General features: G+C 42.3%; 1 protein-coding gene and 1 non-coding gene across 2 annotated transcripts; one reads left to right on the top strand and one right to left on the bottom strand.

Moving 5' to 3' along the window:
- Nucleotides 1–2,046: 2,046 nt before the first annotated feature.
- LOC123826813 (zinc finger protein 345-like) lies at nt 2,047–14,976 on the bottom strand. Its single transcript, XM_045850933.1, has 3 exons — nt 14,719–14,976; nt 9,105–9,231; nt 2,047–5,090 (listed from the first exon to the last, which is right to left on the bottom strand). Exons 1-3 carry the CDS (start codon nt 14,749–14,751, stop codon nt 2,707–2,709), a joined length of 2,544 nt encoding a protein of 847 aa, XP_045706889.1. The 5' UTR covers nt 14,752–14,976; the 3' UTR covers nt 2,047–2,706.
- A 5,647-nt stretch (nt 14,977–20,623) lies between these two features.
- LOC123826971 lies at nt 20,624–20,758 on the top strand. The gene has a single exon (XR_006787155.1). It is a non-coding gene; the product is annotated as a small nucleolar RNA SNORA36 family (small nucleolar RNA).
- Nucleotides 20,759–21,121: the final 363 nt, after the last annotated feature.

Here is a 21,121-nt window from a genome sequence, read left to right as displayed (position 1 = left end):
TCGCGGTGCATATAACGGACAACCAACTGATGTCTTTGTCTCTCTCTAAAATCAACAAACATTTTTTAAAAGATTTTATTTATTTATTTCTTAGATAGGGAAGGGAGGAAGAGAGAGAGAGAGAAACATCAATGTGTGGTTGCTGGGGGTCATGGTGTGCAACCCAGGCATGTACTCTGACTGGGAATCGAACTGGCGACACTTTGGTTCGCAGCCCGCACTTAATCCACTGAGCTACACCAGCCAGGGCTAAAAATCAATAAACATTTTTAATTGTAAAATAAAAAAGTCCACATCAGCTTTATTGGCAATTGCCCTGAACAGATGAATGGATAGTGGTATATATCCAGAAAACGAAATATTACTCAGAAATAAGACAAGTGTCTCAAAAAATAGGCATGAGGGAATGGAGGGAGAAACAACAAACACTTTTTAATTACAACCATAAAAAAGTCTAGAAAATGCAATCCAATCTATACAAAGAGCAAATCAATGGTTGCTGTGATGTCAGGGAAGGCTAGGAGGAGGGATTACAGAGAAAAAACACAAGGGCACATGTGCAAGTGACAGAGACTCACTCTCATGGGGATGGCCTGTTCACAGGTTGTTATATACAGAAATACTTAACAAAAATGTAAACTTTAATATATTTTATTGCCTGTCACTTATTCCTTACTAAATGATAAAAACAGTCAAAAAGAAAAACCTAGGCTTCACACTCTTCAGAAAATATGCTATAAAACTCTATATTGACACCAGGAGCTCTTCTGTCCTAGCGATGTCTGCCTGGCCTCAGTGGCAGCTGGTGAGCAAGGAAAGACAGATGTGGTCACTATCAAGACTACAATAATGGTTTCCTAAGTTCATACCTACGTCAAAATTTATCAAATTGTATACCTTATATAGATGCAGGTAGTGCATGTAAATTGGTAGTGAAATTTAAAAAATGGCTCAAGATTACAACAACAAACTTTGTATTATACTTGTTTTGGAAAATAGGCTTGACCACTCTACATTGACTCTACCATCTTTCCTGAGGCCCTCTGGGGCTCAGTACTGCCTCGATGGCATCATATGTGGTGAGTAATGAACATCTGTACATTAGTCCAAAAGAATGCTGCCTGCGTCAAGAATCATAACCCTGGAGTACAGGTCCCTCCACCCATCTCTTCTCCTTTCCTGGTGTGTAGTAATGGCTTTGAGGCAGACATCACTGAGTGGCTATGGGAATCCACAAAACCTCTTGATAATTTTTGTTTTTCTCACAGTGATGTCAGCTACACAAGATAATGATGTCTGGCGTTCCTCAGATCTGTGTACACTCATCATGCAATCGGGGTCATAGAAACAATTTCGGGTGCATCTTTGGATGAGGCAAGTTCTATCCAGCTGGCTGCAGTCTCCTCCAATCCCTAATAGGCCACTATTAGTGTTTCTGCACTAACTATGGTTTTCCATGGACCCAGTTTTTCAACTGGTGACTCTACAAGCCCAATGAGTAGTGGACGCCAGCCAGGGCACGTGACTTTCTCTAGACCTGAGAAAAGATAGACCCTCAACTGTGCTAGTACAATCTGTGACATCTTCTGTGTGTAAGGGAAAAAAAACAGGCTACTCTTGTAAGTACCGCAGGTTCTCACACCTCCCTTCCCCTCTGGATCATCTCAAAGACTCCTAAAACTCATGGCATCTAAACAAAAACCAGAAAGCCTTTAGTCCTTTCTAGAAGCCTGTGGATAGCCATGCAAATTTGGTCAAAACTAGCCAGTTATTTTCTGCCATCATACAGTCAGTCCCTCAAAACCCAGAGAAAATTTGAGACCATAAAAAATTTGCTCAGCTCTTCACGGTTTTAGAGCCTGAATCAGTTTATAAACTACCCCATACAAAGAATAACCAAAACTAAAGAAAAACTTAAACATTAAGGCCTGGTCATGACCAGTGTGGCTCAGTTGGTTAGGTGTTGTCCCACAAAGCAAAAGGTGGTATGTTCTATTCCCAGTCAGGGCACATGCCTAAGTTGTGGGTTCAGTCCCACCATTCAGGTGTGTGCAAGAGGCAACTGATCAATGTTTCCCTCTCACATTAACACTCTCTCCCTCTTTTCTCCCTCTTTAAAATCAAGTAAGTAAGATCCTCAAAAGTAAAAATAAGGCTTGAATTAGTGCAAGCCAAAGCAATGTGCAGAAGGCATGTACCAAGTTCATAAGCTGGAAAATCTCATGAAAACATCATGTGAGATGAACACATCTCTGGAACAGGTAGACATTTCTATGCAAGCTTGAGTGCAGACCTCATCACATTCTCGGGATCAACAGAGGACCTAGTCCATATCCAAATTACTAGTAAAGAGAAAGCTGTCTTCCTGAGGGCTCCAGTCATTTCTAGTTTGCTAGAACACTCGTGAGACCAGAGTTCAGCTTCCCTGAGCACATTAGGCTGTTGAATGATGCAAACTTTGTGGACCTGCACTGTGGTCAAGGTGAAAGGACTAGAATCACAGAATGCAGTTACACAATAAACCTAGAAGGAGCCTTGGGCAAGTCAGAAAGTGTGACATATTTACAAACACTTCCCATATAAGTGAAAATGACAGGCAATTTCCACACTGTGCATATTCACATGGATGTTTCAATTCAAAAGTCTCTTCAAAGAATTTCCTCCAGACTGTTACAATGAACAGAAAATTGCACATTGCCAGCACACTTAAGGCTTTTCTCTGGTGTGAATTCTCAGATGATTATGAAGTTTAGAATTACTAATGAAAGATTTCCCACATTCACTGCACTTATATGGCCTTTCTCCAGTGTGAACTCTCTGATGATAATGAAGTTTAGACCTACTGATAAAAAATTTCTTACATTTACTGCACTCATAAGGCCATTCTCCTGTGTGAAGTCTCTGATGATCATGAAGTTTAGAATTACTGATAAAAGATTTCCCACATTCATTGCACTCATAAGGCCTTTCCCCAGTATGACGTCTACAGTGTAGACTGAGTTGAGAACTATCCTTAAATGACTTTCCACATTTGCTGCACTCATAAGGCCTTTCTCCTGTGTGACCTCGCTGATGATAACGGAGGGCAGAGCTCGCGGTAAAAGATTTTTCACATTCACTGCATTTATAAGGCCTTTCTCCTGTGTGAACTCTCTCATGGCTACGGAGGGTGGAACTAGAGGCAAAACATTTTCCACACTCACTGCATTTGTAAGGCTTTGTTCCTGTATGAATTCTCTGATGATAAGAGAGAGTGTTGCGATGGGCAAAAGATTTCCCACATTCACTGCACTCATAAGGCCTTTCTCCTGTGTGCACTCTCTGATGATTACGAAGGCATTGGGGGGAGGTAAAGGACTTTCCACATTCACCGCATTCATAAGGCCGTTTCCCTGTGTGAATTCTTTGATGACAGCGAAGGCTATGGTTCTGGGTAAAAGATTTCCCACACTCACTGCACACATAAGGCCTTTCTCTTGTATTAGCTTTCTGATGATAACAAAAGCTTTTGTTCGAGGTAGAAGATTTCCCACATTCACTGCACTCACTAGGCCTTTTTCCTATGTGAACTCTCTGATGATAATGCAGACTTTTCATCCAGGCAAAAGACTTCCCACATTCACTGCATTCATAAGGCCTTTCTCCAGTGTGAAGTCTCTGATGACAACGAAAGTTATAAATCCTGGGAAAAGATTTCCCACATTCATTGCACACATAAGGTTTTTCTCCTGTGTGAACTCTCTGATGACACTGAAGGGCATTGATCCAGGTAAAAGTTTTCCCACATTCAGTACATTCATAAGGCCTTTCTCCTGTGTGAACTCTCCGATGGTAATAGAGGGCAGAGCCAGTGGTAAAACACTTCCCACATTCACACTTGTAAGGCTTTTCTCCTCGGTGGCTTCGCTCATGATACGTAAGGTTGCAGCGACGATAAAAAGATTTCCCACATATACTACACATATGAGGCCTTTCTCCTGTGTGAATTTTCTGGTGTCGAACAAGTTTCCCCCTCTCAGTAAAAGATTTCCCACACTCACTACACCCATAAGGCCTTTCTTCTATGTGACATTTCTGGTGTCGACCAAGTTTCCCCCTTTCAGTAAAAGATTTCCCACACTTGCTACACCCATAAGGCCTTTCTGTTCTGTGAGATTTCTGGTGTCGAACCAGTTTCCGCCTATTGTTATAAGATTTTCCACATTCGTTGCATTCATAAGTTTCTTCTCCAGTGTGAACTCTCTGAGATTGATTAAATGCTGAGCTATCACTAAATGACTGAGTACATTCAGTACACATGTAATTGTTTTCTGCAGTTTCCTGTCCTTTGGGATGAATGAGGACAGATGTGAGGCTTAAGGATTTTCCACATTTGCTGCACTTGTATTGCCTTGCTCCAGTATGAATTTTTTGATGCTCATGGAGGGTTGAGGCTTCACTAAAGGATTTTCCACTTTCACTATTCATAGGGAAGCTTTTTCCAGTGTGGCCTCTGCAGTGCATGACAAACGAGGATTTGTACCTGAATGTTTTTCCACATTCACTGCACACAAAACACTGTCTGCCAGTATGGACAGCCTGGTCCTGAATAAGTATGTGTTGGGGCTTAAAGGCTTCCTTGCCATCTCCCAAAGTGTAATGACTTTTTCTGCTTTGTAATGTTGTTTCCCATTGAGTGCCTTTGTTTGGCTCCTGTGCTTTATGGGTGTCCTGTTGCTGCTGAGGACCTGAGCTAGCCAGGAAGTCCTTCTGAACCTTGCCACAGGTAAAGGGCTTCCTCTGCACAAATGAGGTCCTGTCCACACTACTTTTGAAGGGTTTCTGTCCTATAAGCTGCTCCTTGTACTGATGACACTTTGCACTGAAATGAAATTGTTTTGCACATGCCCCACACCTCAGCACTGGCGGGCTCTGCTGTGTTCCATGGTGCTCAAACAAGCTGAAAATGTCTCTCAAGACTGTCGCACAACCCTCACAGGGGTGGCTCTTCTGGGAAGATGAAGCTGCCCTGGCATTCCTTTCCTGGGGCGCTCTGGCAAAAATGTTCAGTTCAGTGGGTGCCTCCACACCCTCTGCTCCACAGCAGCAACCTGAACAAAAACAAACAAACAAACAAATAAAAATAAATGCTGGAGAAGTACCTGTTGACTACAGAAAGTAGAGAACCCCATGACACATATTCTCACGTCACATGTAGGCATGAATAGATAAAATCCTTTTCAAAACAAGGATGTTCAGCTGAACAACTGGCTCACTGTGTCATGTTACTGGGCTTGTAAGTCACAATATAATGGAAACCCCTCCAGGGGAAGGCTACTAGACAGGCATGACACACAGAAGTGAGGCAGGGCTTACAGTGCATTTCCTCTGCCAACAGCTTCCTGCACATCCTCCTCTGCTGCTGACATTAGGCTGGGTAAAAGCATGCATGTAAGTCCATTACTATCCAAATGCAAGATATTAGCTGCTGTACAAGGTCAATATATAGATTTGGGAACAACTCAGAGCACACCACCTAGGCGTCAATGTTCAAGAATACTACAGAAAGAGGGATGAGAGAGTGGGTGAAATGTGGGATCAACTGAGCTGGAAACCACAATGGAAGAGATGAGTAGTAGAAATGACAGGTCAGCAAAGTGTCAAAGCGGGAATAGGAGCTCTGGCCTTGTAGCTCAGATGATTAGGGCATCATCCACATGAGCCAATGATGTGAGTTTGATCCCAGGCCAGGGCACATACAAGAAACAACCAATGGCTTGGCTTATGTGGCTCAGTGGATTGAGCACTGGCCTGTGAACTGAAATGTGCTGGTTTGGTTCCAGTGCCTGGTTTGTGGGCCAGGTCCCCAGTGGGGCTATACATGAGGCAACCAATTGCTGTTTCTCCCACAAATCTGCAAGCCAAGATACTTTACTAGCAAAGCTCTCCTTCAGAAACGAAGAGACACTTTTCCAAAGAAAAGCTGAGGGACTTTATCACTACTTGCCCTACCCTATAAGAAATGCTCCAGGGGAGAAGGGGAAAGGTTTATAGGAAAAAGTATAAAGGATACATAGACAAAAACTGGGGGGGAGGGGGGGGCAAGGGATGCGTGCATGAATGGGAGGAAGTGGGGAGGGCTGGTGGGGTGGGCTGGGATGGAAGTAAAAGACAGAAAACTACTTGAACAACAATTAAAATAAAATAAAACAAAATAAAAGTGATAATAAAAAAATAGAAATGCTCCAGCAAGTAGTTCAAGTACAAAGAAAAGTACACAAATTAGCAACATGTAAATATAAAATAGTCTGGTAAAGGTAAGTATTGAGTCAAATTCAGAATATTCCAATTTGGTAATGGTTATCAAATTGTAACATCAAAAACATAAAATGTGTATGTGTGTGGAGGGAGTAAGAGTATTGGTTTTATATGCAATTGAAGTCATTATCAGCTTAAAGTAGAATGTTTTAACTGTAAGAAGTTTTAGATAAGCCTCTGGAAACCACAAAGCAAAAAGGTATAGTTGATAGACAAAAAATAAAGACAAAGAAATAAAAGCGTACCACCATATATCATCAAATTACAAAGAAAAAGAAGAAAGGAAAAAAGAAACTACAAGCAGTCAGATAATAAACAAGATGGTAATAGTAGATCCTAATAAAATTCTCCAATCAAAAGACACTAGCTAAAATAAATATTAAGCAAACAAACAAACAAACAAATAAGACCTAAGTATATCCTGCCTACCAGAGAGTAACTTCAGCGGTAAGAACACACATTGGCTGAAAGTGAGGGATTGAAAGATATGACACACAAATGAAAATCAAAAGAGAGCAGTGTTAGCTATACCAAATAGACTCCATGTAAAAAACTATCACAAGATATAAAATAGGTCATTACATAATGAAAATGGAGTAACTTCATCAAAAGCATGTAACAACTGTATGTATATATGCAACACATATCAGAAGATCTGAAGTAAGTATTAAGCAAATACTACTATATCTGAATACAGGAAAACAACAACAGATTATTAGTAAAAAACGTCAACATCCCCCTTTCAACAATGAGGAGATAACCAGACAAAAGTTGAATAAAGGTGTATTTGAATTGACTCACACTTTAGTCCAAACAGATCTAACTGGCATATAGAGAACATTTCATCCTATTATAGCACAATATACATTCTTCTCAAGTACACACAGAAAATTCTCTCAGACTAATCTTATGTTACATCAAAAAAGGACTTAACAGGGAGTAAAAGGCAGAAAACCGCACTTGAACAACAACTTAAAAAAATAAAAAAATAAAGGCTTAACAAATTTCAGAAGACTAAAATCATATCAAGTACCTTTTGCTAAAACAATGGATAAAACCAGTAATCAGTAACAGAAAGAGAGTTGAAAAATCCACAAATATGTGGACATTAAATAACATACTCCCCATCAAACAAAGAAAAAAAAATTTTAAATGTAAGACAAGTGAAAATATATGGAATGTGCAAAAGTTATTCTAAGAGGAGCATTCAGAGCTATAAATGCCACTGTTAAGAAAACAGAAAGATTCCAAACAACCTAAACTTAAACTTAGTAACCTAAACTTAAATCCTGAGGAACTAATAAAAGAAGAGCATAACAAAGAGAAAGAACAAAGATCAGAGAAAAAATAAATAAAATAAAAAGTAGAAAAACAACAACACCAACAAGTCTAAGAGGTGTTTTTTTCCAACACATTAATTCAATTGACAAATCTTTTTTTTTTAAATAATTTTTAAAATATTTTATTTATTTATTTTTAGACAGGGAAGAAAGGGAGAGAGAGAGAAATATCAATATGTGGTTGCTGGGGGTCATGGCATGCAACCCAGGCATGTACCCTGACTGGGAATCGAACCTGCGACACTTTGGTCAATTGACAAATCTTTAGCTAGGTTAACTTAAGACTGGAAGGAAGATGCAAATAAATTAACTCAGAAATAAAAGAAGACACTACAACTGATAGCACAGAGACAGAGGATCCCAGAAGACTACCATGAAATCAGGCCACAAAATCAGATACCCCAGAAGACATACAACTGATCAACACTGAATTATGAAGACACAGAAAATCTGACTAGTATGGAAATTAAATCAGTATCAAAAAATATTCCAATAAGAAAAGGTAAATTCACTAGTAAATTCTATGAAATGTAAAGAATGATTAATACTAATCCTTCTTAATTTCTCCCAAAACTCTGAAGGAAAAGAAGCATTTTCGCATGGCTGGTGTGCTCAGTGGATTGAGCACTGCTGGAGAACAGAAAGGTCGTTGGTTAGATTCCCAGTCAGGGCACATGCTTGGGTTGCAGGCCAGGTCCCAGGCTGTGGGTGTGCAAGAGGCAACCGATTAATATCTCTCTCACACATCGATGTATCTCTTCCCTACCCCTCCTTACCTTTCCCTCTCTCTAAAAGTAAATAAGTAAAAATCTTTCGGGGGCGGAGTGGGGGGGAAGCCCTGGCTGGTGTGGCTCAATGGATTGAGTGCCATCCTGAGAAGCAAGGGGTCCCTGGTTCCATTCCCAGTCAGGGCACATGCCTGGGTTGCAGGCCAGGTCCCCAGTAAGGGGCACCACACATTGATGCTTCTCTTTCTTTCCCCACCTTCCTAAAAATAGATAAAATCATAAAAAAATAAACAAAGGAGAACATATTTAAACACTGCACACTGTACAGGAGAGTGTTAAAAAAAAGTTGTGCTTCCATTATGTAACAGCCATGACAATACCTGCAACTCCTGGCCCAGGTAGGCAGCAGGAAATTATAGCTAAAAGGAGTCAAACCCTGGGATGCAAAAGTGATGCGGATCTGGACACATTTACCCAGATATTGAGAGGGCAAGCACTGAATCCACCAAGCTCAATGTAATAGTATTGACCTTGAATCCTTCCCTAAAAAAAGGTTTAGGACTGGGACTGAAGGGAGAGAAGAGGGCAGTGAAAACACACCAGCCCTATCAATATAGCAACTACCTGGAAAACTGGGGCAGCAACAAGTGCCCGTGGTCTACACCTGAGCACTGAGAAAGGTCTTGGGGTAGATGGAGTAGAGTCTAGTCCGAGTCACTGGTGAGGCCGTGGATCTTACCCAGAGAGGATATGAGTGAAAAGTTCTCCAGCATCACACGGAGGTACAGGAGTCTCTGAGCCTCATCAAGCAGCCTCCATTCCTCCCAGGAGAAGTGCACAGCAACATCCTCAAAGGTCACACTGGCCTGTTATCAATGGGGACAGGGAAAAACATGAATTTTCTGTGTGTGTGAGAGCCCACAACCCACCCACCCCCACATATCTATCTCACACTCACCCTTCTCCAAAGCTGCACAGTTCAGAGCAATTCCACTGATGCCTGTCATACCCTCAGGTCCCTTTTTATTCATTATTGTTCAGCCCTCAGCCTTATCAGGCAGGAAGGCACAGAGATGTAATCCAGTTCTGGTCCTGGCTTGTAGGGTCCCATCCACCCTGTCATTAACTCCGTAGGGGGTATTTAGATTGTGACAAGACACAGCCAAGTGCGGGCTCATGCTTCACCCTTCAGTGCCCAACACTAGGGCTCTGGGACCATAACTCCTAGTTTTTCTCAATAAGCCCATCATTTTGTAGATTGTCCCTCTGACACCTTCAGTCCCCACCTGAGTTCCCACAGGTATGCATTTGTGCAGATGCTGCTTTGAAGGCCTCCTCTATAAATCTGGCCCTTGCCTCAGTATTTACTTCCCAGAAGCCCACGTAAATTTCAGGAGAACATGACCCCTTTCCACTCTGTTCTGCACTTGCTGAACCCTTGTGACAGGATAGTGCAAAGCTAGGAAAGTTCCTGGGTGAGTGGAATGGGGAATCTTAGACAAGAAAGTTAAACAAAGCCAAATAATCTGGGCACCTCTCAGCTAGGTGGTGAACTGCCAAGACCTTTTGTCCCCTAACTAAGGACACTTGAGAGCAATGGTTTCTACCTCTCCTCCCTAACCAGAGAATACAGAGCTTAAATCATCCTGGTCTGAGAAATAGAGATACAATTCTTATTAGGGCCAGCTCAGTTTTCTCAGCATCATAGGCTTAGAGAACTACTAACAGACTAGGTACCAATTCAGCAAGTTTATATTTAACCTATGTTCTGGCTGAGATCTCATTACAGTTAATGGTCCACTAAACAAGGACAAAGGCACATCCAACCCGGCCCTACCCTGAAGTATCTGGTCACCAAGAATGTGGAGGCTGATCATCATGTTCTAGGAACCAGTAATAAAGACTTTTAGTAAGATTCCACAAAGTGCAACAGAACTTTCTTTTGACACTTCTCATTATAGTTGTGAGATATTCTGGCACCAAACACAAAATGAGGGTATCTGGGGAACAGAGGAAAAGGAACATGAATGGAGAGGTAACAGGGGAACAAAGGGAGCCAGCTTGGGAAGAAGCTGCATGACTCTCTGAGCGCTCCCCCTATCCTTACCCCTAAGGAAAAGGGGATTTCCAAGTTCCCCATAGGTACTTCCCCCTCCCATATTCCCACATTTACCCTTTGCAAACCTGCTTCTGAAAGCTCAAGGGAAAGTGGATGTTAAGGCTTTTACCTGCCACCTTCTCAGACTGCCTGCCTCTTGAAACCAAGGACAATGGAGTCCAGGGCTCCTGCTGCCTGTCACTGCTCTGCTAGAAAGCAGACAGAGATTGGATTATAACTGTGCTCTTGTTAATGACAGAGGCCAGCAGTCTGGTGAAAGTGGCTGGTGAAAAACCTAGCACCCACCTTCCTTTCAGAGGTGTGCTTTCAGAGGTGAGCTTACACAGGGGAACTGTAAGAATTTGGGAGGGGGAATCTCCAGGAGTAAGAGGAGTGGAAACAGAAAGGGTAGTCAGAGGCTTCTTCCCAAGCTGGCTGCCTTTTCTGCTGTTATCCCTCCATTTGCATTAAAACTCCTCTTCCTCTCTTCCCTGAGGACAGTGGTTGATAGCCTTATAGCTGGGGAGGTTAGGTATTCTCTGGTTAGGGAGGAGAGGTATAAACCATTGACTGCCAATTGTCCCTGTTAAGGGGAGATAAGGTCTTCTTACATTTCACCAGCTGGCTGCAAGTTACTCAGTTTCACCTTAATCTTCTTGTCTCAGTTTCCTCATTCCACTCTCCCAGGAATTCTCCTAGCTTTTCACTAGCCTGTCTCACTCTGATATTAATAAAAGCACAATTATAGGGAGGAAAAGGCAGAAAACTGTATTTGAACAATTTAAAAAATGGCAAAAAAGAAATAATTTCAATAATGTTAAAAAAAAAAAGCACAATTATAATACAATCCCTGTCTCTGCCTTTCTGGCTGAGCAGTGAAAGGCAGCACTACCTGGACTCAGCTGACCTCTGCTTTCACCCTCAGCAGCCACAATGTCCTCTCTCCACATAACCTTCCTCTGAGGGAACTTCAGGAACTGAAGGCATGATCCACCCTGACTGCCAGAGACCCCAAGCAACACCTGGATTTTTCCCTTGACTATTAAGATTTGCCTTTCCTGAGTTTCACCATGATCCAGAAAAACACAGCACATGCTTTCCTGGATTATTCCATGGAGGCTAATGGACACATTTCCACATCCTGAAGGAAAGAGCTGCTGTGTAAGAATGGCGACCTTAATGCAAAGACAATGAAAACTGCGGACGGGGCTTAAAATACGAACATGGGAAACTTTTGGGGCTTTTGGCCAGTAGCCTGGTGGGGAGCATGTGAAGGGCTGGGTCTTGTGGGAAAGGAGGGCTCTGAGCTCCCCCCGACCCCAGAGGGTTGAAATGTTGTAAATAAAAATCTATTCCTTCCAGCATTAATTGGTGGGTCTGTTACCAAGGCGCTACATAGACAGGCCATGGTTTGCTGGCTTACAGTTTTGGCCAGCTCTGTAACACCAGGAGGACTGCACAATTGAGAATGTATCTGAGCCACTGTGTTCCAGGGAGAGGCATCCCACTGTCCAGGATATAGATAAAGAATCACAAGTCAACCATGAGAAGAGGCCAGGGAAATTGCAGGACTGCAGCTTCTATCTGATAACCTTTTTTCTGAATTCCAAATCCCTTACCTATACTTTTCCCCCTGAATTCCAAATCCCTTATCTACATTTTTTTCCTCCTTATCAAAAGGCTGGCTTGAGCAAAAATGTAAGATGTTCTTTTAGTGTACTTACCCTCTGTCTTTTCAATTAGCCAGCCATCTGAATAAAACATCAAAAAGTTTCAATCTCTGTCTCTACTTAGTGAGTCAGGTGGTGACAGACAGAGCAAGCACAGGTGTGGAAGAAAAGGGACCACAAATCAACCTGACAAGCTTGGGGGAGGCCTGTGAGGTAGCCTTACAAACTCAGAGGCCTAAATTAACCACAAAGATGGTCTGAAATTAAAACTTATTAACTAAGCAGTTCATGGAAGGTAGCCATGTTCTAGGCCAGTATTCTTCCCTAACAAAGGTCAATTGACCTTTACCTTAACTATTGTCTTTTGCATTTATAGCAGACCTCTGGAATGTCAAGGTAACTTCCTTTTCCCCAAACCCCTTGGACACAAGCAGAGACCACAAGTCCCCTCATTGTTCTCGTTTTCTTTTTTTTTTCAAGATTTTATTTATTCATTTTTAGAGAGAAGGGAAGAGAAGGAGAAGAGGGAGAGAAATATCAATGTGTGGTTGTCTCTCACCCACCTGGTACTGGGGACCAGGCCTGAAACCCAGGCATGTACCCTGACCTGAAACAGAATGGCCCTTTGGTTCACAACCCGCTCTTATCTTTTTAATTGTTGACTGTTAACTATCCTGTACCCAAGGATGTAAAAGAAGTGTCTATCATTTTACCTTTCTTCCAATTCCAGGGGTTTCCCTCCAGCTTTGCTTTCTCCTTCCTCCTTAACCTAATATCAGTGGATTTCATGCCTCAAGTCTCCTCCTCTGAGTGGAATGTATTAAATGAGGTGCGAAACTGCTGCTCTCCGGGGCATTTCTTAACCCATGGAGATTTCTGCTTCCCAGCGATTGCCATTAGTTTGTCGCAAACAAACTCACCAACGATTCTACACGGGTTTGAACGTCTCTTTTGCTGACACGAGTTTTTCCGGTTCCCCTTCATTAAAACCCCAGTTTTGATCCCATTCACGGCAGCATTTACGTTACGGGAGAAACTCTCCATGGTCTCCATGAAGATGTCTCCATACCAGGCCCAGTGACACTCAAAAATGACCACATTTGTCCCAGACCTTAGCCACCAGCAAGACTGAGACACCAGACCCTTTCACAGCACAGCACACACATGCGGTGGATCCTGCCCTAGTGTTACAGAACAACAAGGGGGGCCTTGGACAACATGCTATTACCCAAAAGAAACCCCCCAGGTTTGTTATGTCTGCCACCAAAGGAGATATGTCTCTCAATGCCAGAGATTTGTGAAAAGGAAAGAAAATGTTTATTTAGTGCTATACAAACTTAAAGTAGTGACCTGATGTCTTCATCAAAATCCCAAAGTCCCTTAGAACACCCACAAACACTCACAGTCCTTTCTTTCCCCCTTTGCCCAGTCTGGGGTACCGTATCTCAGGAAAAGAAATAGAAGTCTGTGGCTTCCCCAGTTCTTCCCAGTAATCCACCTCAGCTAGTAGGCCTCCCTCGTTTCCCGGCACTATCAGCTGTGTCCCGAGATCTCTGCTAATATCGGGTGGTGGTGCCCCCTACTAAAGCTTCAGGGGTCCCCACTTTGGCAAAGCCACGTGGTTCTCTCTCCACTGCCCCAGCTGTGTGGTCCTCTCTGCACAATGGCTTCGGGAGTCTCCACTCTGCCAAAGCTGCACCGTTCTCCCCGTAATGGCTGCCGTGTCTTGGTTTAAACACCGGAGCCAATCCTCCTCTGCAGCCCCATTTCAGGATCCTCCTACAATCAGTTACACCAGCACTCTCATATCCTTACAGCTTCACTGGGCTTCCATCACGGGCCTTGGCAGGTGTGGCCCCATGTCATGGAGCCAATCTTCTCCAAGCTCCGAGGCAGGTGCTGTAACTCGGTGGACCTGCCTCCTAGTTAAGTCTTACTGGGGATGTGACTTCCATTCCCCTGGCTCAGAGCATTGCCACAGCTATTTAACATATCTATGTAACCAATTATACATATGTTAAATGACCATGCCAGAGGTTAGCTGCAAGGCTGTTGCTATGCAAAACAGCTCTCAATGGCCCTGCTCCAAGTGCCCCTTCCCCCAACGCATACCTGTGGGGGGAGGGGGGGGAGGGTATCGTAATATTTCCTGAACATCTTGAGTTCTGGACCGCATTCCAAATCCCTATTTGGGGGTGTCCCCCTCTGGCTGCACCCTGTTCCACTAGCGAACAAGCAGAAGCTTTGCCCTCAGTGACACCTCACCTCAGTTACTTCTCTGCCTCCAGAACCATCACGTCCACTCGTCTCATTGAAGCTTGCCTCACCTGCCACACGGTTACCGTGACCACCTCCATCCTTCACTTGTATTTCTGTGCGTAGCACCCTCGTTTGGGGCATAGCAAAGAAAAACTCATCCCGCACCCTGCTCTTTCTGACCAAATAGCAGCACCGGCAGGAGGGCCTGCATTCCGCCACCTAAACGCGGTCCATGGGTCCGGGGCTGTAGGACGTGGTGGGAGCCCGCACCCAGGTTGCAGGGCTCGGTGGAGTGAGGGGTGAAGGTGCACAGGAAGCGAACTCACCTCAGCCCGACGCCTTCGTGCGGCCGCCGCCATCGGACAGTGTGCGCCAAGGGGCGCGGAAGCAGCGGGAGAGGAAGGGACGCGGGGCACTGCCGTCGTAGTCCCGACCCCAGCGGGTCACCCTGGGGTCGTGAGGGAGCCTCACACCCCTGTCTGTGCTGAGGCGGCGGCGACTCCTTCCCGGTTTCCCCGTTTTTATCACCTCGAAACCAGCCCGGCACCCCAAAGTTACAGCACAAGCACGGCAGCAATAACGACCACCAGTAAGAGTGTCCCGGAAGTCCGGCCCTGTTTGGTTGAATCTCATGAAAGGCTTTTATTCTGACCTATCACTGGCTCAACTCACAGCACGTTCTTCTGGGTAATGTAGTTCACAGGGGTGTAATGGCCACAGAGCGGGATGTTGTCTAACCCTAGCAATCAGGATGTTTGCTCTGGGAATGAGACAGGAGACAGCATAGGAAGAACTCTGAGACTGCAATACTGTCACTGGCCAGCATTTATTACCCTGGTTGCCAGGAAACACCTTTTACCAATTAGGTAGAATAAGTAGTAAACGGAGGAAGGAGGAAGGAGACAAGTCCCACATGCTAACTCAACAGTCCTAAGCCTGGTCTGATAATATTGCCAGGTGTTCCAACATCACAAGAAACACTATGTTAGCAAGAAAGAAGGGAAGTCCTTGAAATTCTATGTAACATTTCCACTATCTGGGAAAGAAAGCCTTGAAACTATGCTTTTATCCCAAGGTCTGAATGTGGGAGAGGGTCCGTGGTGCCCCAAAAAAGAGCCCATAAAACAACTTTGGTTAATTGCCTACCTCTGGTCACTATCTGTTTTAGGAGGGGGTCACTGATGCTTACACAAAGAGCCCATAAATAACTTTGGAAAGTGCCCCAATTTTAATTAACTGCCTCCTGTCGAGTATTTGTTTTATAACAAGATGACCAAATGGAGTGGAGCAAGATAAGGATTTGAGCTAACAGACTCCCACACATACCTAAGTTACTTCCCCAGGAAAACTGGCACCACATTTACCCGGTTAATCAATATGTAACTTTTTTCCCTCCTATCCCACCAACTATGTAAGTCCTGATAACAAAGGACTCCCTCTTCCCCTCCCCCCACCCCCCTCTGTCTCTCTCTCAGGGCTCTTGGCTCTCCTGCCACAGGGCCTCTGGCCACCTGGCCTTAGGCTGCCAGGGCCTTGCCACCCTGGTCTTCAGCCGCTCTTACTTGTCTCAAACTTTGCCCTGAAACTTTGCCTTTCACCCCCTACTCTACCCAGTCCTGTTCTCTTACATGAGAATGGGCCACGAATAAACCGATTATATACTGCTAGATTTGCTGATATGTAATTCTTTACATGAGTCAGCAAGAATAACCAGGTCTCTCCCGTCAACAGGAAGATCCTGGAAAGCGCTGCTGCTACCTGGAGGGAAGGTCTTTACTTGTTAATTGCACCAAAAACTCAATTCTGACACTATCTACCTGAAGATAGGTTCAGGGCACAAGCCCACGAGACTATGCCCCATTTCATTGTGAATTCCAAGTCCATGTGTTACCTGTGCTTCAGAACAACAGGCTATTTTTAAACAAAAAACCACAGGCCCAAAATAGCATTGCTGATGCTGAACATCTGCACAATATCTGCTAATTGCAGTTTCAATCCTTCCCAGAAACATGATTTCTGGCCAACCATCAGTAAGGTAATGAATGTGTCTCAAGAACCCTCTCCATCCCCCATAGAAAGAAGAGGCAATCTCAATAATAAAAAAATTTCCAGGTCTTCTCCCCCTTAAGAAAAGGTGTCCTGGCTCAAAAATATCCTGTCAAATAAGACCCTCACCTTTCCCTAGGGAAAGGTGACTTTGCCTAAAATATTCCACTCATTTAACTTCTTAATCCCCCTTCCTGCTCCTGTTTCTGTCTATAAAATCGTTCCATTTTGTGCAACTCTTAGCACCTTTCAAGTTGCTAGGATGTTGCATGATTTATTAGATCATAAGAAACTTCCAATCCTTAAGAATTTTTGTGAGTTTATTTGAGCCCAATGGACAGTTACTGAAAGGAAAACCTCAATGAATTGAGAAAATGCTCCAAAAAATGGCAGTTTTGTACCTTATTTTATACATTGCAGTAAAAAAAAAGACACAAGTGGGTTACATGAAATCCATTGGTAATATGGAGGTGGGAGAAAGCAAAATTGGGGGGAAACCTCTGGGATTGAATAAAATGGAAAATGATAGGCACATACTTTTTTTACATAAGGAGGTACAGGATAGTTACAGTCAACAATTAATAAGATAACAATAACAATGAAGACAAAAGGGCAGTAAGAATTTCTTTTTATCGTTACTGTAATTTTATTTTTTAAAAAGATTTTATTTATTTATTTTTAGAGATGGGGGAGGGAGAAAAACATCAATGTGTGGTTGCCTCTTGCACTCCCCGCACTGGGGGACCTGGCCTGCAATCTAGGCATGTGCTTTGACTGGGAATCAAACCGGTAATGTTTTGTTTCTCAGGTTGGCACTGAATCCACTGAGTCACACCAGCCAGGGCTTGTCTTTTTTTAACTCAGAAGTAACCAACTTATTCAGATGAACTACTTTCTTTTACCGTCTTTCAAAAATATAGACATTTCTTTCCTTCCTTTTGTAATAGCATTTCTTCTAAATTTCAAAAAAGAAAACATAAGAAGACTATTATTAATAATACAAAAGTTATCTTATACACCTTTAGCAATTATTAATTGTTGGGCTGCAAACACAACATTTGAGAAAAAGGTGAAGAACAAATATAATTATTATTATTAATGTCAGCAGGGTTAATTACTAGCCCTGCTAACATTAGATATTAGATAAACAGTGTGAAGAAATGAAACCCTCATACACTCTTGATAAAAATGCAAAACAAAACTGATTAAATGACAATATGTGAGTCATTTCAAAACTTAAATATTAACCTACCCTGTGAGTCAGACACTGCATTCTAATTTATTGAGAAAAGAAAAGGAAGATAGCTGGAAATAACACATGTGCATAAACAAAGGAAGGGACAAACTAATATTTGTATATACAAAGGTAACATTACTCACCAAAAAAAAGTGAGCTATTCATCTAACAACATTGAGAAATCTTAAAAATGTATTAACACATACATTTCGTAACTGCAAGCATTCAAATTTAATGAAATGCAAGGTATCAATTTTAAGGGAATATAAGTCAATGGTTATCTGGAAGAAGGGAAGGACAGTGAGAGAAAGATTATAAAAATAGGTAAATATACAATAACAGATACACTTATTATTATGACTATGATCATGGTTTCACAGGTTCAATACTACATCAAAACTTATCAAATGAGACCTAACTGGTGTGGCTCAGTTGGTTGGGCATCACCTGCAAAGTAAAACATTGCGGGTTTGATTCACAGTCAACACACATGCCTGGGTTGTAGGTTCAATCCTCAGTTGAGGTGCATGCAAGAGGTAAATGATTTATGTTTCTCTCTCACTTCAATGTTCCTCTCCCTCTCTTTCTCCCTTTCTTCCCTTCTCTCTAAAAGTAAATGAATAAAATCTTTAAAAAAATTATCAAATGGTATATTGTATGTATGAGCAGTTTAATGCAATATGAATTACACTGTAATAAAGCTGTGAAAATGGTTCTGCATTTAACGAAATCTCTATGTTTCTCTGTTTTAAGAAAATATGGCCTAGCCAGGTGGCTCAGCTGGTTAGAGTATCCTCCTGATACATCAAGGTTGTAGGTTTGATCCCACTCAGGGCATGTACAAGAGTCACCTGATGAATATACGAATAAGTGGAACAACAAAACTCAAATTGATGTTTCTCTCTCTTTCCTCTCCCTTTCTCTCTCTCTCTCTCAAATCAATAAATAAAAAACTTAAAAAAGAAAATATGCTTAAGATCATTATTTTCAACCCACTATCAATTTCCTCATGCCTCCCGGGGGTCAGTCTTGCCTCAGCAGAAGCCAATACTGGTAAGCAATGAAGGACATTACAACCCAGGTCAACAGTAATACTGACTGAGTCACAAGAGCAACAACCCAGTACTGCAGATCCACACTATTACACCTTTGTGCTCCTGCCTCTGCACTGTTGGCCTTGGGAAGAGTATTGCTGAGGGGCAACAGAAGTCAAAAATGAGTACATGGGAAAACAGAGGTAACCTCCCCCAAGCACATTCGGGTAGTGGCTGGTACACATTCTGAAGACTTACTGAGTGGTAGAGGCAAAATGCCTTAAACCATAGAAACTGCTGGGGACATGAATTCAAATCAGACATATGGCTCCTCAGAGTTTATTTTAGTGTCATTACACTGAACAAGACAGTAACACATTTCCTAAAATCTAAGCATTCACACAGTGTGAACTCTCCAGTGTCAAGGGGGCACAGATTTATGGCTGAATGATCTTCCATGTTTACTGCACACTTAAAGCCTTTACACAGTGTAAACTCTGACAATAATATAAGGCAATTCTAGTGGTAAAATATTCCCCACATTCACGGCACAGAAAACACTGTCTTCCAGTCTGAACACCTGCTCCTGAATAAGTGTGTGCTTGCAGCCAATGGCTTTCTTACATTCTCCTTTTTGTAATCATTTTTCCATCTTTGAAAAGTCAGCCCAGACACTGAAGTTTCATTATAATTAACAAGAAATCATGAATGTACCTACATTCTTTTTTATTTAAAATTTAAAGCAAATATTATACTGAAATATAAACCAACATTTGAAGAGCATTAAAGCTAAGACATGTAACAGAGAGTTAAAAAAATTTAAAAACTTAACAGAAATGATAAAAATCACTTTTAAATAAAAACAGAAAATATCTCCAGCACCCTGCCACTGGCACAATGGTCATAGGAGTAGTCTGACACTCTAAGAAAGTTCCTGGCACAAGAACTTTGTACTGGCTTTTTCTTCCTGATGAACAGCTACACAATGCAATAAAATCCCTTTATCTTCCTTTCTAAATGTGTATCCTTAAAATCCTCAGGATCCACATGCTTCTCATTCCCAGGTGCTGCTCTTTTTGTATTTCCACAATACCTCTCATCTTCTAATTTACTATAATACAGAGTTATTTCTTTTTGACTTATTGGCTGCTTTTTCAATAAAAATTTGAACAATTGCCCTGACCTGTGAGGTTCAGTTTGTTGGCCATTGTCCTGCAAAGTGAAAGGTTACTGGTACAGTTTATGCTTAGGGTACATATTTCAGTTGCCGGCTCAGTCGCCAGTTGGGGCGCATACCAAAGGCAACCAATTGATGTTTCTCTCTCACATTGATGTTCCTCTCCCTCTCTTTCTCCCTCCCTGCCCTCTCTCTAAAAATAAATAAAATCTTTAAAAACTTTTTGAATAACCCTTCCTGAGGACACATTTATTCACTAATGTATAACAAACACAGACCTTGGTGAACTTCTGAAAAAGGTGAGATCATGAATAAATAATTGTTGAAGCAATGAAACATGTTGTGGCTTTTCTTCCATTCATCCACATCTCACTACTCTCACCTTACTATATGCTTCTCACCTCATTAGTTTTTCCTCAAGTTCTCATGAATGAAAACTTGGTCTGAGCCCTGGCTGGCATAGCTCAGTGGATTGAGCGCAGTCTGCGAACCAAAGTGTCACAGGTTTGATTCCCAGTCAGGCCACATGCCTGGGTTGCAGGCCACGGCCCCCAGCAACCGCACATTGATGTTTCTCTCTCTCTCTCCTCTCTCTCAATCCCCGCCCCCACTTCCCTCTCTAAAAAATAAATAAATAAAATCTTAAAAAAACAATGACAACAACAAAACAAACAAACCTTGGTCTGGGACCATGAAAAGGACTCACACTTTGCAGAAATAAGAATTTCATAGTATCCTTCCAAAGTGTTGAGTTCAGTTCAGGGCAGTTTCCCTGTTCTGTTAATTAAACTTTGGGACATTGAAACACAGGCATAGGAGAGATGATTGGATAGGAAGCATTGCTCTATTCATTTACCTCTCAGACTACAAAAATTAAAAGAAATTTTCATAGTATCCAAGTATTCAAAAGAAGCCCAGATTCACGTTAATTCTGTCATGTAGAACTCAATGTGCTTTATGTAACACCCATTAAAATTTGCCTCTTCTCGGGCTCCATAGAGCCTTTTCTCTTCTAACTGGTGAATAATGGTCATTGTGCAACTCCATTAATTAACATTAATATCTTTTTGCAGCTTGCTCACTCTGTAACTTTTTTTCAAGAAACAATCCTCGGTCCCCAGGCAGCCACTGTCACTTCATTTACAGGTAAAATGATCATTATTTCCCAATAAAAACATTCAATTGTCGAATCCAGAATCTTTATCTCAGGTCCACACGCCCACTTTCCAAACCTT

Source organism: Phyllostomus hastatus, unplaced genomic scaffold (assembly GCF_019186645.2).
Source record: "Phyllostomus hastatus isolate PE091 unplaced genomic scaffold, TTU_PhHast_1.1 phas_contig_133, whole genome shotgun sequence".
NCBI lineage: Eukaryota > Metazoa > Chordata > Mammalia > Chiroptera > Phyllostomidae > Phyllostomus > Phyllostomus hastatus.
Note: the sequence above shows the minus strand (reverse complement) of the source record. Positions and strands in the feature narration are given on the sequence as shown.

Bases quoted from the DNA above. Each gene is read 5' to 3' on its own strand.
- LOC123826813 (XM_045850933.1), bottom strand. From the start codon at position 14,751: ATGGCGGCGGCCGCACGAAGGCGTCGGGCTGAG. The intron at 9,232-14,718 runs GTGAGTTCGCTT...CATTGATAACAG, and splicing joins CACGAAGGCGTCGGGCTGAG to GCCAGTGTGACCTTTGAGGA. The intron at 5,091-9,104 runs GTAAGATCCACG...GTTTTTGTTCAG, and splicing joins TTCACTCATATCCTCTCTGG to GTTGCTGCTGTGGAGCAGAG.